The 16,035-nt window shown below is 43.2% G+C and overlaps 1 protein-coding gene across 1 annotated transcript in view; it reads right to left on the bottom strand.

The window, feature by feature from the left end:
* Nucleotides 1–16,035, bottom strand: part of WNT2 (Wnt family member 2) — a 45,987-nt gene that overhangs the window by 10,183 nt on the left and 19,769 nt on the right. The window contains exon 4 of the mRNA XM_007450773.1: nt 9,208–9,472. Coding sequence (XP_007450835.1) covers nt 9,208–9,472 — 265 coding nt within the window. The remainder of the gene's footprint in view (nt 1–9,207; nt 9,473–16,035) is intronic.

Genomic DNA, 16,035 nt, shown 5'->3' with positions numbered 1-16,035 from the left:
CTTTCCCTAGGAATATGAAATTTGCATATTTTAAAAAGGAGATTTACCACACTAGCACAAAATAGGTTTCAGGGGGAAAGCTTAAAGGAAGTAAGCAAATACATTATTTTAAAGTACTTAAACATTCTTTTGCTTGCAACACATTAATATGGTAATTAGAGATAATTGTTTTCTATTTTCCGAAAAAGTAAAGGATGTCTATTTGGTAAATCCTTTGTTGTTAGTAGTTAAATTATGTCAAAGATTTCAAAATAAGAAAATAAAATCTTTTTTGTCTGCAATTTTCTTTCTTTTGAAAGAAAAAACTTCCCTTTTTAAAAAAATTTTTCACAAATTCAATCTGATTGTTACTTTCAACTAATTCAAATTAGGGTACTTTTTAGTGTATCCTAAAAGTATAGTAATTCTAGCAAATCTATATTCCAAAAGGTAATGCAGATTTATAGATCATGCCTATAACATAAAATAGCACTGGAGGTAAAAAGTATTCTGCTATGTTAACAATGAAATCAGATGAACTACCCAGTAATCCCACTGATAACAGTAAATGAAAAAGGCCCCCCCAAAGAGTAAAAGAACTGAGTATGTGGTGGCAGCTAAAAGCAACAGATAGAGTCTGCTGCTGCATTTATTTGAGACCTTTGATCTCATCCAAGGAAATGGGCAGCCAGCAGCATCTTAAGCTCTGTAAATGCCCCACTAATGCACTTGAATATGAGGAAAAATTCCATTTAACACTTAAGCTTAAGTGGGAATTTTCACAGGCTGTGTATTATAAAGTAATCAGTGATGAGTGAAGACATGCTTAGTAATTACCTGTCAAAGGAAGGTAAAGTTATCTTTAAGCTATGACACTGCACCAATATAAGAATCCAGCTAATATGATGAACATATTTTATGTTGTTTATAGCTTGCCATTTAATTCAATTCAACACATGTTTATGTACTAGATGCCAGGGATTCAGTGGTGAACAGACATATAGTTCCTGCCATCATGGAATCAGAATCCAGTGGGACAGACAGGAAAAATGGTGACTTAGGAGCCTCACCAATACATTTTTCCTATCATTCTTTCCTGTTCTAGCACTTTTGAGGTATCAGCTCATGAAATTTCTACAATAAAGCTCAACACAGAAAGGAATGGATAACTGATTCTTTACTTTTCAAAGTGACAAATGTAAGGTAAGACCTTGTAATAGTGCAATGGAGTGAGGACTGAAACCTAAGAAAATCACATTCCTGTCCAGGCAGGGTTCCCCAGCACCTAGCCTGAGTCTCCTTGCCTGTCACCCACGTGGCTCCTCCACAAGGACGAGGAGACCTATGAAACCACGAGGGCAAGGACCGAGTCTGTCTACCTCATTTTTGCATTCCTGGGGCTTACTGTAGTTTCTGGCATATAGAAGAGGCTTAATAAATATTTGTTCCATGACAAGATGAGGGAGCTCAGGTGTCCTGGTGGGAATTGTACATTTAGTATCAAAACAAGGTCCATTGCAACAAAAAGAATAAAATATCTAGGAATAAACCTACCTAAGGAGACAAAAGACCTGTATGCAGAAAATTATAAGACACTGATAAAAGAAATTAAAATACAAACAGATGGAGAGATATACCATGTTCTTGGATTGGAAGAATCAACATTGTGAAAATGACTCTACTACCCAAAGCAATCTATAGATTCAATGCAATCCCTATCAAACTACCACTGGCATTTTTCACAGAACTAGAACAAAAAATTTCACAATTTGTATGGAAACACAAAAGACCCCGAATAGCCAAAGCAATCTTGAGAACGAAAAATGGAGCTGGAGGAATCAGGCTCCCTGACTTCAGACTATACTACAAAACTACAGTAATCAAGACAGTATGGTACTGGCACAAAAACAGAAAGATAGATCAATAGAACAGGATAGAAAGCCCAGAGATAAACCCACGCACATATGGTCACCTTATCTTTGAAAAATGAGGCAAGAATGTACAGTGGAGAAAAGACAGCCTCTTCAATAAGTGGTGCTGGGAAAACTGGACAGGTACATGTAAAAGTATGAGATCAGAACACTCCCTAACACCATACACAAAAATAAGCTCAAAATGGATTAAAGATCTAAATGTAAGGCCAGAAACTATCAAACTCTTAGAGGAAAACATAGGCAGAACACTCTATGACATAAATCAGAGCAAGATCCTTTTTGACCCACCTCCTAGAGAAATGGAAATAAAAACAAACAAATGGGACCTAATGCAACTTAAAAGCTTTTGCACAGCAAAGGAAACCATAAACAAGACCAAAAGACAACCCTCAGAATGGGAGAAAATATTTTCAAATGAAGCAACTGACAAAGGATTAATCTCCAAAATTTATAAGCAGCTCATGCAGCTCAATAACAAAAAAACAAACAACCCAATCCAAAAATGGCCAGAAGACCTAAATAGATATTTCTCCAAAGAACATATACAGATTGTCAACAAGCACAATCATTAGAGAAATGCAAATCAAAACTACAATGAGATATCATCTCACACCGGTCAGAATGGCCACCATCAAAAAATTTAGAAACAATAAATGCTGAAGAGGGTGTGGAGAAAAGGGAACACTCTTGCACTGCTTGTGGGAATGTAAATTGATACAGCCACTATGGAAAACAGTATGGAGGTTCCTTAAAAAGCTACAAGTAGAACTACCATACGACCCAGCAATCCCACTACTGGGCATATACCCTGAGAAAACCATAATTCAAAAAGAGTCATATACCAAAATGTTCATTGCAGCTCTATTTACAATAGCCAGGAGATGGAAGCAACCTAAGTGTCCATCATCGGATGAATGGATAAGGAAGATGTGGCACATATATACAATGGAATATTACTCAGCCATAAAAAGAAACAAAATTGAGTTATTTGTAGTGAGGTGGATGGACCTAGAGTGTGTCATACAGAGTGAAGTAAGTCAGAAAGAGAAAAACAAATACCGTACGCTAACACATATGTATGGAATCTAAGGAAAAAAAAAAGGTCATGAAGAACCTAGGGGTAAGACGGGAATAAAGACACAGTCCTACTAGAGAATGGACTTGAGGATATGGGGAGGGGGAAGAGTAAGCGGTGACAAAGTGAGAGAGTGGCATGGACATATATACACTATCAAACGTAAAATAGATAGCTAGTGGGAAGCAGCCGCATGGCACAGGGAGATCAGTTCCGTGCTTTGTTACCACCTAGAGGGGTGGGAGAGGGAGCGTGGGAGGGTGGGCGACGCAAGAGGGAAGAGATATGGGAACATATGTATATGTATAACTGATTCACTTTGTTATAAAGCAGAAACTAACACACCATTGTAAAGCAATTATACTCCAATAAAGATGTTAAAAAAAAAAACAAGGTCCACCCACTGCTATTGGCTGACATGGTGTTCCCTTGTTTTTCATCAGGTCACAAGCACAGCATTCAGAGGTTCTGCAAACCAGACCACACCACAGGGCAGGTCTAGAACACCAAACTCTGTAAGCCGTGGTTGGAGTTGTGTGTTCCTTTGGTACTGAGCTGTTTGCTAAAGATGATTACTGTGGAAAAAACCGTGATACCCGAGGGAGGTCTTACATCATTCACAGCCTGCAGCTCTCAGCCAGGTACAGGTAACCCCCGATGGTGAGAAAGTTCACTTCGAGCATTTCACTTTTACGAAAGACCTACATTGGTACCTGTTTTTTTGGTTTGTTTTTTTGTTTTTTTGGCTAACTGGAAGAAATCCCAAGAGAATTTTCGCTTTTACAAAAAAAGGCGAAAAGTGAACAAAGCACTCAGCGTTTGTTTTTGCAGCAAGCTGTTAGAGAGGCAGCACAAACCTGAGCAGCAGGGGTGACCCCCCATCAAGCTCCTCAGGACCCACACAGCATCTCAGCATCAGGGCGCCATCACTTTGAAAGGAGTCTGTGAGGTATTGTGCTTTATCTCAATTTATCTTGTGCATCTATTAGCAAGATGTATCCTAAGGTAATTGCTTATTTGCTTTATACTATTTCGGCTTACGAAAGGTTCCATGGGAAGGCTCTACTTCCAGACAGTGAGGGAAACCTGTATCAGGTTTTCAGCAACAAGTTAAACAACTGTTGAACTCCACTTGCTTTTTTGTACTTGACTGGACAAGAGGCGGAGGGTTGCTTGTTTTCTACAGTGGGAGAAGAGACCTCAGGGTGACCTCTGGGCCAGGTCAGGGTTTTTACAAAATAACCAGTGAAAGTGGCCTGTGATTAGGTGCAGACGCTTCCCTGGAGAGCACAGCAGCATTCCTTAGTTAGCGATGCACCTATCTCTAACTTAAGGGTTTCTTTGATTTACAGATGCCTGGGGAAATAACCAGAGAAGATAACCACAGAACCACCCTTCCCAGAAAGCCCAGTTGCTAGGTCTGCCCTCTAGTTTGGCCTGCAAAATGTCACATGCACAGCATCACATGGCTGTACCTGCTCTCCGAATCTTCTCGGGGGAGTATTTATAGTTGAACATCAGAGCACTCCCCTTCTTCAACTGAAGACTGGGAGAAAATGTCTTTTGTTATTATTGTTGCCATAAGAAAATCTTCCTTAATCAGGTTTTGAGCTTATCATTTCTTAGGAGCAACTGAAGACACTAACACTCTGGAAGGGCTTGTCATTGAAAGGGGCTCCTAGGCAACCTGAGCTAGACGTGGGTGAAGTCTCTCCACCTCCCACCTCCCTGCTTTGTGGGCACCTCATCCCATTATGTTCTGTGTCCTCGTGCTGCCTCTTTATTACACAGCCCCCCAGGCACTACCATCAAATTTCAGGAAGTAAAGTGAGAAAAGTATAGATTTGGGGTTTGACTTTATTTATTTTGTTTTGTTTATCACAGGCCATGAAATCTTGGGCAAGTTAACTTTTCAGAGGCTCTGTTTCCTTCTCTGTAAATGGAGGTAACAGCTGTGAAGATTCAGAGAAAATACACATAGAGCTTTTAGCCCACGGCCTGATTCTCAGTAGGAATTCACCCAAAGTTCCCATCACCTTTCCTCACCTGAGGTCTGGGTCTGTCCTCACCCAGGAATACCCTAGGGTCTTGACTCACCCTTCTATAATTCTCACCAAATTCACTAGTCCTGGTATCACCATTTCAGGACTTCTCTAACGGGCTGACTTGCTGATCTCTGTCAAGCTAATTCCAATGGAAGCTTTGATGGCCGAGATCATTTCAGTGTGCTATTCCCAGTAAAAGAGGGTTCCAGAAAACGCAGGGCCTTAATGTGAAAGGACACCCTCTTACACTGGGTAAGTCAGGGCAGGGATATTTTTGAATGACATTTATTTAGAGCTCCTCAAATAAAAAAGCTTTCTTTCCTTTGTAAGAGATCAGGTATTAAAAAAAAAAAAATCTCTCTGGATTTCTTCTTACCTAATACTTACGGGAAAATCAGGAACCATGGACTACCTAAATCATGGATTTTTCAAATTTTGATGTGCTTGAGTTTGAAAAGCATAGAGAATCTCAGGGATTTTCCTGAGATTCTGATTCAATAGGTCTCTGAAGAGGCCCTCACTTTGGAAAATAGTGGACTAGACCTGCAGACTTTATCCACTCCTCAAACCGAAATGACAGGCCGGCTTACTTCAGTCAGATTATGAGCGAATTTGAACAGGCAGCAGGTGCTGACTAGCAAGACTAAAGTCTGCCAATTCCAAATATCTATTACTTGACAATATTCAACCTGCTCACCATCATTGCTTTTCCAAGTGCTGACAAGGAGAAGGTGCCCAATCAGTTGAATATTAAATGTGCATGATATTTTTTTATAAAAAAGGCAAGATAAAACAAAATAACTGCAACACAGCAGAGTGGGTAGTTTGAGGTGTAATCTAGGGAAAAGTTAATATCGATTTTAATAGAGCAAGTGAATATATATATATATGTATATATTATTTGATTTAAATTTTACTGCAAACTTCTGACTTATCTTAGAGCCCGGATACCTCTGATGGTAACCCATCTTGAACATGTTCCATTTACCAGAGAACAGGTCTTTGCTGATGTCGTGTGATCCTAGTGAGGGAGAGACTCCCTTAGTGATGTCTTGACTCGTTAACTGTGAGTGCTTCTTTAACATACACCAGAGGATGTTAGCACTGACCCAAACAAGGGCGCAGAGCCCGGAGAAGGAATGCCACTGAGTTGGGCTCAGGAATCTCCCCTTCTCACAGGTCTCAGACTCTGTCACATCTCCCTGCCTCTACGGTCAGAAGTTATGAGCTACTCCAGGAAGATTCCGAACCACACACTCTGACTGACTTGCTAGACTGCATACTACAGAAATTTCCAGTAAAAAGTGGCCAGGAGAAAGCCTCATCTTTACACAGACCAGCACAAGGCCCTTGGCAGCTATGCGGGTTGAAGGAGGCTGTCTCAGGGAAAATCTGCATCTCATACGTGTGCTGTTTGTATGTGTTATTTGTCCAAATATGAACAATGAAAAAAATACTGTCAGCCATCCAAACTTTTTTCTACATGATAGTAAACGCCCTGAATCATATTTTCACTAAAAGAATCATCCGATGGTCAACAGAATTCAAAAGAAATATTGCGAATTTTCATGGATGACTCTGGCATTTTTCTAGGCAGAAAAATAAAGGCATTAAGTGTAGTTCAGACAATTTATGACTAACCTAGGAATCTTAGTGGAAATCTGATCTAAAACAATGGAACTGGCTACTTAAAAAATAGTAAGGTGGCTCCTGGTTAATCAACACCAACCCAGAACCCAATTCACATCTTTTTAAATCAGAGGAGCTAAAATAAGCCTAAAATAGAGCAGAAATAAATTAGGAGAGGGGGTAAATTATATAGCCTCCCTCAGAAAGCCCACACCTGCAGCAGTGTGCCCAGTGGCTGGTGCATTGGGAGGCAGAGTGAAATGGTTACAAGCGTGCGGAGACTCAGGCTCAAGTCCCTACTCTGCCTCATGCCCATCAAGAGTCTTTGGGCAAAATCCATAGCCTGCCTGTCAGAGCCTCAGTTGCCCCTCCCATGAAGTGGGATAATAACATACCCACCTTACTCAGTGAGAGAATGTAGATCAAGCCCAGCACATGGCAGGTGCTGCAGATGTGTCTGCTATTTTAGGATCGAGAAACAGAATTGTGTTCTAATACAGGCAGTAGAAAAAGCAAAGTGTGCGGGAATAACTTAGTATCCTGAAGACTCAGCAGGGGTTTGATTCCAAGTCTCCTTTGTGGGGAAGAGAAAGTAAGGTCTTTATTTCAATGACTATCTATGAAGCAGTTAAATGTTCATCAAGCATAACCATTTGCTTCACTGTGCAAACGGCTTCAATCCAAAAAACCAGAAAAGATGCCCCGAGGAAGCAGGTCCTCTTATGTTTAAAATGAGGTTCCTGCTTCACCAGGCCTTTCACATAATACATGCCCTGGGAGAAAGGTAAGGACAAGTTGCAGTGTTAGGGTTAGGAGCACAGGCTCTGGGGTCAGACAGCTGGACATCCGTCCCCTCCAAGACCAATGAGATCTTGAGCCGGTCATTCACTTTTCTCATCTGTACGATAGGGATGATGATATCCACGGTGCTTATCTGATCTCAAAAAATAAGATGTGAATTTGGTTCTTGGTTGGTGTTGATCAACCAGGAGCCACCCTCTTCTTAGTCGTTTTTTTTTCTTTTCTTTTTTCAGTAATCAGTTCCAATGCACTGATGTCATAGGGAGGCTCTAAGGATTAAATAAGACCATGCGTGCAATGGGCTTAGCCCAGTACCTGGCACACAGGAGTCAGTACATAGTTCCTAAAATGATCCTGATGTCATCAGCCCCATGCCCGTCTGAGGAGCCTGAGGTTAAGCAGCTAGTTAATGGCAGAGAGGGACCCAGACCTCTGGGACCCTCCTGTACCAACGCACAGGTTTCTTGGAGATTCGGCGAAACTTTGGCCTGACAGGTAGGATGACTTGTTAGAGGTCGCAAAGCATGTGAGGAATGCAGCAGGGCACAGCATCTGGCCCTTTCGCTCAGCAGTTATTAATCCAGAGGCTGCATGTACAAACTTGCTCCAGTGCTGCAAAGAACCAGCTCATCAAACCATGAAGGAAATCCAACCACTCGGGGACAAAGAAGAGGCTTTGGACTTCTTGTGACATTCCCTGGTAATCATGCCTCTTGGTCAGACCTGTGATAGGAGCTGCTGACGTCTGCACTGTTTTACTGTTTCCTTTGCAATTACTTTGGAATGAAAAACAAACTCAGAATTTGAATTCTAGGATGTTTTTCCTGGTAATGAATTCCCTTGCTTTCTACTAAGTCTGAAAAGTTGGCTTCAGCCAAGCTGGCTGTGGGCTCTCCATCACCTCCTCTCCACTGAGACTTGTACTCATTCTTATTTTGTACCAGAGTCTTTGCATGGACTGTGCTAAGCAAGGAGTTCAGTGCTGACCAGGAGGGGCAAGAGGTGGAGGAAAGCACGCGTATAAAACCCACAGGTGGCAACAGCTGTGCTAAGGCTGACGGAGCTGCTCTTTGAGTGAGTTCAGGACAGAGAAGGTGCCGTCAAGGGAAGGGTGTGGCTTTAATAAACGAACTGCCTCTTAGGCAGCAGCCCTCTTTCACTGCTCACCGACAGCTGAGCCAGTGGGGATGAATTCTTGCTTTCAAGTATTTGGCAACTTTCTGAGCATTGTGGAAAGAGCAAGGGAGTGTGAAGTATGGAGGATTTCAGAACAGCCTAACTGTAAATCCCTGGGACCCTCTCCACAGTGGCAGAGGTGGGATTTAAAGGGGCAGCAGATACAGCACAAAGCTGTCCTCCTCTCAGCCTCAGAATCACAGGAAAGATGCTGTGTTTCTATACATATGGACATTAACCCACTAATTAGAGTTCTGTGCACGCTGAAGAATTTCGCTAATCTGCATACTTTGACTTTTTGCCATGTGCATTCTTGTTGGGTTCCTATTTCTCCAGAATCTGCATATTATCAACCAGTTTCTCCAGGTGCTTAGGAGAGCTCTCTGTGCACTTTAAATATGAATTATAAAGAACCTGAGCTTTGAACCTGCAGGCAGCAGACTGCGCTTATAGGATTGGCAGGCGGAAAATACAGAACTCTGCACTTAAATGTTAACTCTGCATTTAAATTGCAGAGTGCTGATTGTTGGAAGAATTAGGTGCTGTGAATAAAGTGTTTTGAACTTACCTGCATCTCTGTCCCGGATACAGTAGTCTGGAGAATTCTCAAAATACACGAGGTCATTTTTCGTCGGCTTTTTAAACCTCTTGTTAGCCACAGTGAAACCAGTGCCATCCTGGTTCATGACAACTTGGATGGCTCCGTTGTACTTCCGCCAGAGATAATCGCCCGTTTTTCTGAAGTCGGCCATGGCCAGCCAGCAGGTCCTCAAGGTACACGAGCCGCTCACGCCATGACACTTGCACTCCTGTTTCAAGAACCGCTTTACAGCCTGTGGGAGAAGACGGGCAGGTTCAGTGGAGGCGGACTCCAGCACGTACATGTGAAGGATATGAAAAAGAATGTATATATACGTATAACTGAATCGCTTTGCTGCACAGTAGAAATTAACACAACATTGCAAATCAACTATGCTTCAATCAAATACATTTTTTTAAAAAGGGGAAAAAAAGAGAAGTGACCAAAGACCCAGGATCCTGGGGCTCAGGACTGGGAGATGTTGGGGTCATTTGCTGGTCTCTTCAGACATACCACATTGCAGCAGGTGGTGGGGGGCAGCGCCTGACTGCAAACGAGCTTCCCTAGGGGGATAACAAAAGCCCCACTAATTTGAATTTACTGGGGTATGGGGCCGGCTTGAAGAATGAGGGAATGAATTAGAGTATTTTCTAAAAAAATATAGCTTTACTATCAATATATTGGAAATGTATACTATTACTCAAATTAACAAAGTAATCGCTAAGCCCGTTTTCTTTCAATAAAACAATAATAGTGATTGTTCCTATTTCTGAGGTGCTTTCCGTGTTCTGGGCATTGTGATAATGCTTTCTGAACTCTATCCTGATGACCCTGATCTTCTCAACAATCCTGTGCTACAGTATTTATTTTGCAGTGATTGAGGAGCAAGACTTACAGAGGTTAAACACTTGTCCAAGGTTACACAGCTGGTACAGGACAGAGTCAGGGTACACTGGAAAATCAGTTGGTGACCCTCAGGGTGACATTAAATTTGGGAGATTATCACTCAACTTTGCCCAAGTTATTCAGCTTAGCAGACAGGGCTGGGCTTGCTCTGTTGTTTCGTAGAGAGGAAGCAGAGGTAAGTGGGATGATTAGGGGCTCCCTCATCAGATACCAAAAGCACAGTGACACTCAGAAAGGCAGTGGGAGAGACGGGCCTTGGAGATCTCAAGTCTGAGCCTTTGGTCCTCAGCTCAGTCATGGAGCAGAGGAGGAGAAACCTGCCTTTTGAGGGTCCCCATCCTCTCCATTTGCATGTCCAAGACAGAGGGTATCTAGGGTGGGGGGCATAGGCAGAAGGGGAATGAAACCCCTTGATGACATTATTCAAGGTGGCACTAGGAACAAAATTCTTAGGGTAATGCATTGAGAGACCTATTTCTAAGAACTTGGAGGTGGTAGTTGGAAGCTTGCTCAGCCCACTCCCTGAGGTTCTGGTATAATTGGTCTAGGTATGGGGTATGGGCGGGTGGCTCCAGAATGCAGCCCAGGTGGAGCTCCCTGCAGCACCCTAGCTCACCCTCCACCCCACTCCACAGAAACCAGTGTTCCAGGCTGCCCCTCCCTCCCCGGAGCCTCACCCCAGGTAACTCTGCCCTGGTGTTTCCTCTTCCACAGACTCAGTTTCTGAACAAGGCTATAGTATCAATAGGACTACGTGTGCAGAAATGTTAATCACTCCAGAAGGTCAGGCCCACAGAAGCATTCTAAAAGGAGCCAAGACAGCATGGTGGCTCCACAGTTGTGCCTTCACTCATCCCCTTCCCAGCTCGGGCCTTGGCACCACAGGTTTCCCGTTTTGCCCCCCATGGAGGACTGTGCCCTGTTACATTTGAAATCTCTCCTCTTCAGGATGAGCCAGCTTTGGAAGGAAGGACAGAGAAGGAAGCAGGAGAAATGGCATTAGTTTGGTCTCCCAGGTCCCAGGGATCTGGGCATCTTTAAAGGATTTCTTAGAATGAACTCCTTTTCTGGAACTACACTCCCCATATGGCCCCCACCCTGCCCCCCTATCTTTATATTCCAGGTGTTTGGTATGAGGCTTACCGGGTGACTTGGACAGCAGGCCTCTGCCAGAGAAACAACCCTAGGAGGGCCGTCTTGGCTCCCCCAGTCTGCCCCATTTGGGTCACCTGTCCGGGAGCCCTCTATCCTAAGATCCCGATGGAGCCACGCAGAACTCACTCCATGCCATGTGCTTGGGAATTGACTATGAATGCTCATTCTTCAAAGCTTATTCCTTTAAAAGCTGGGTATTTACTCATAAGTAATACTCCTAGATTTAAAAATAACAGGAAATATTACTTCCCTTTCTTTGTAATACTAGGTTTCTAGGTTGCAAAGTTCGAACTTGGTAACTGAAGGGTTTGCATATTAATTTAAAATATGCAAACGGAAGGGTTTGCATATTAATTATTTGATTAACTGAAGGGTTTGCATATTAATTATTTGATTAACTGAAGGGTTTGCATATTAATTTAAAATACACCTTGTGAGCTCTTTTAATATGCACAGCCGTGGCAGTCGTACACCCTGTTGATCATCATCGTCATTCACCGTTGAGTGGCAGCAGCCACTTCCCTATTCCTTGCTAACTTCTGTTCAGGTGTTGGGCAGCCACGTGCTTCAGAAGTGGCTCGGCTTCTCTCTGACCCGGAGTAGCCCAAATCAATAATACTAATTGCCACTGATTTTTTTTCGGCAGAGGGCATGTGATGATTCAATTTGGGCCAATATGATGTTAGGAATAGTCTGTTGGGAGGCTTGTAAGAAAGGTTTCTTCACTCTTTAAAAGGGGAGAAAGTCCTTTTCTCTGTCTCTGGATGCAGCTTTCTGCAGCAGCCCCCTTGGGACATGAGGGAGCCAATGCAGGACAAGCAACAAGCTGCAGATGGCAGTCTGGAAGGATAGGAAGAACTGGGTTCTGGAGGGTGTTGCTGAACTGCTTGAATGAACCCACTGTGGCCCTGCCCTGCCTCCAGACTTCTCGTGATCCAAGATATTAAGTTTTCCTTATTATTTAGTGTCCCCGGGGTCTGTTACTTATAAGCGAAAGTATTTCCACTGGAACCATGGTCAGTTCTTTTTTTGTTTTTTTTTTTAACATCTTTATTGGAGTATAATTGCTTTACAATGGTGTGTTAGTTTCTGCTTTATAACAAAGTGAATCAGCTATATGTATACATATATCCCCATATCCCCTCCCTCTTGCGTCTCCCTCCCACCCTCCCTCTCCCACCCCTCTAGGTGGTCACAAAACACTGAACTGATCTCCCTGTGCCATACAGCTCCCACTAGCTATCTATTTTACATTTGGTAGTGTATATATGTCCCTGCCATTCTCTCACGTCGTCCCAGCTTACTCTTCCCCCTTCCCGTGTCCTCAAGTCCATTCTCTACATCTGCGTCTTTATTCCTGTCCTGTCCCTAGGTTCTTCAGAACCATTTTGTTTGTTTGTTTTAGATTCCATATATATATGTGTTAGCATACAGTATTTGTTTTTCTCTTTCTGACTTACTTCACTCTGTACGACAGACTCTAGGTCAGTTCTTGATTGTGGATTAATCACGGGCTTGACAATTAACCAAGGGGGAAAGTGAGACACCTTCTCTGGTAATGGGTTTGCTTGCATCTCCAGGCCCCATTCCTAACACACAGGCCGAGAAGTGCTCAATCACACCTGGGTGCTACCTCCACCTCTTCTATGTCCCAGGTTTGCAGACTTGAAATTCAAACCCTTAACCTTGAAGAGAGCAATACTCCACTCCATCAGCGAGGCAGAGGGAAGGGACCTAAGGTTAGGCGGCCTGACTTAGACAGTAGTTGAGGTAAGAGTAAGAAATGGGATGGAGAAGCTCACGGTAAGTTTGCCTAGTCTGGAAGAATTCCAATATTCAAATGTTGTAATAACGTTATAATAATATGCACCACATATTGAGTACTGCACTATGTGCCAGGCTCCGCCCATTATCTTACTTAATTACCATGATTAGGCAAAGTGGATTATTTTTCCCACAAAACCCGGGATCAGTGAGGAAAGTAAAATTCCCCAGAGTCACCCAGCTAGACAGAGGCAGACTAGGATGTGAATCAGATATGTCTCACTCCCAGATCCATGCTCTTTCTAAAAACACATTTAAAATCTTCATATAAATTGCACTGTTTTTCTCAACTTTTGAATTGTGCATACTCTGCTTCCCTCTATCCTTTTGAATAAATCAAGAATTAAATGAATAATATTGGAGACCTATTATAATGGGGCAGAAAAGAAGTAGAGAGAGATATGGGGAGGAATTACATTGCATCTTCCAAACTAATTGTCATCAAAAAATCTATGAAACAGGCCATTCACAGGCTAAATACAAAGTACTAACAAAGAGACAAAAAGATGTTCAACTTCACTAGTAATCAGAGAAATGCAAACTGAAGCAATGTAACACCTTTATTTTCTTTGCCTAGCAGGTTAGCAAATAGTAAAAAGATTGAGAATTTGATAATATTTGGTGTTGGTAAGAGTATGGAAAGGAGATGCTATAACAAACTGTTGGTGAGAATGTACGGTATCCTCTGACCTTGCGATTACACTCTGGAAATATCTGCACAAGTTTTGAAGGATGCATACCCACATGGATACTCACTGCAGCATAATTAGCAATAGCAAACTATTAGGAAAAAACCAAATGACATCAACAGGACAAGGGTTAAGCAAATTATGGTATGTGCTTAATAAAAGAATACGATGTGGTCTTTGATTAATGATGTAGATCATTCTTACAATATAAAAGGATGTCAGATGAAAAGCAAAATGCAGAACAGTATATGTGGTATGATCCACTTTTTAAAGGCCTGCGTATGTGTGCGTACACAAAAAAAAGGAAGGGAAAGAATGTTCATTTGTAATCTGGCTGCCGTTTGAGGGGCTGCTTGATCCGGAAAGAGTTAAAAAAACAAAAAAAAACCCCAGGAATTTGGGGATTGTTCTCTGGCACCTAGAGAGAGCAGAGCAGTGGTTCTCCTTCTGGATACACATTAAAATCACCTGGGGACCCTTTCGGTCACAGAGACCCTGGCCTCTCCCGGAGCTGAATATACCAGAACCTGCCCTGGGGGTGGGGCCCAGCCTTGATGGTACTTCCGGTCTCAGGTGCTTCTAATACGCAGCCAGGCTGAGAGTCAAGTCCACACCCGGGAAAGCAGCGGAGGAGGAAAGGAGCCTGTGCACCACGGCCAGAGCCTGGGGCCCACGGAGGGCCGGAGCAGGTGAGAAATTCTCGTGGAGGGGCCCGTCTTAGGACTTAGGTCTTAGGAACTGGGATATCTCATGACTGAATTAGAAGTTGTGTCCTACCCTATGTCTCCAAAATGTTCTGACCTCCAGGGAAAATTTCCCACAAGCAGCAGTTTGCGCTAGTGCTGCTTTGGAGGGCACGAAAGATGGCGACCAGTGGAGTAAAAGCCAAGCGCTCTCAGAGAGACAGGTTGCAGTGGAGGGTCCTGCCCGGAGGGACGCTCTCCCGGGGTCTCGGGAGGCGCTGGCTGAGTGAATGGTGGGCTTCCCCCGCAGGCCGCTGATGGAGCGGCTGCAGACCTTTTATTTGCACCTTAAAGGAAATGAGCGAACGAAGCAGTCGGGGGTGGTGGTGGGTACCTGGAGACATACATCCCAGGTGCTGCCAATCTGGGGCTTTTTTGTGTTTGTTTTTAATTATGACTTTCAAATTTTAAAATTAAAGAACTGTGTGCGCATGATTTGAAAAAATCAAATAGTCCAGAAAAGACAGTGAAAAGCAATAGCCCTGTGCTGTACCCTCTCCTCTTATCTCTCCTCCCGGTCTGCACGGCACAACCGCAGAGCGGTCACTTTTAATGCATTCTGCCTGTGTGGTGGTTCCCCAAATGTCTATCCAACCAGTTCTGTGCTAGCTGACCGCCAGCTTTGTGAGAAACAGAAAGACATCCCATCCTCCAGATACTATACGGACATCCACCAGAAAATTCTCTTCATAACTAAACAAATCTACAGTGACAGTGCAGTGAATGGAGCCCTCTGGAGAGGGGCGCCATGCACGGTTGGCGCAGCTGAGTCTGGCAGCTCTGCCAGTCACTCTGTTTACATATGGGTCAACATTAGATCGTTCCTGATAGACTTCTTATGGGGGGTGAGAACTTAATTCACACCTCATTTCCCTCACCCAGCTCCCAACATGGTTCTGTAACGGTTGGTTCTGATGAGCTCTCTGACTTCAAGGAGCACCCTTACCCCTCTTCTAGGTCCAAAAGTTACTGGTACTCTTTCTTAGGAGATGAGGATATTTGCAGCCCTTCCTTCCTCCTCCCCTTCTTCCCAGTCTCTGTCAGCGGGGCCTGTCCTTTTCTTTCTTTTTTTTAGGATTACTAATAGATTTTGCTGTTTTTACTTTTTGTTTTGAAATGATCTCAAACTTACAGAAATGTTGCAAGAATAGTACAATGAACTCTTCACTCAGATTTGTCAATTACTAGATATTTTGTCCTATTTGGTTTGTCATTTTCCACACACACACACACACACACACACACACACATACACATGCACAGAGAGAAAATAGTCTAGATACATAAATTTCGTATGTTTGAGAGTAAATTGTAGACATGGCATCTCTTAACCCTGAAATACCACAATACTATTTTCAAAATCAGGAAATTTAACATCTTTGGTACAACACTATAATTTACATACCTTCTTCAAATTTTGCCAGTTGTCCCAATAATGTCTGCTCCTGCCCGCCCCGCAGCTCGCTCCTCTCCCCTCCCCCTCCCCCCCAGGCCCCCCC

Source organism: Lipotes vexillifer, unplaced genomic scaffold (assembly GCF_000442215.2).
Source record: "Lipotes vexillifer unplaced genomic scaffold, Lipotes_vexillifer_v1.1 scaffold314, whole genome shotgun sequence".
Lineage (NCBI taxonomy): Eukaryota > Metazoa > Chordata > Mammalia > Artiodactyla > Lipotidae > Lipotes > Lipotes vexillifer.
This window is presented reverse-complemented; position numbering and strand designations above follow the sequence as displayed.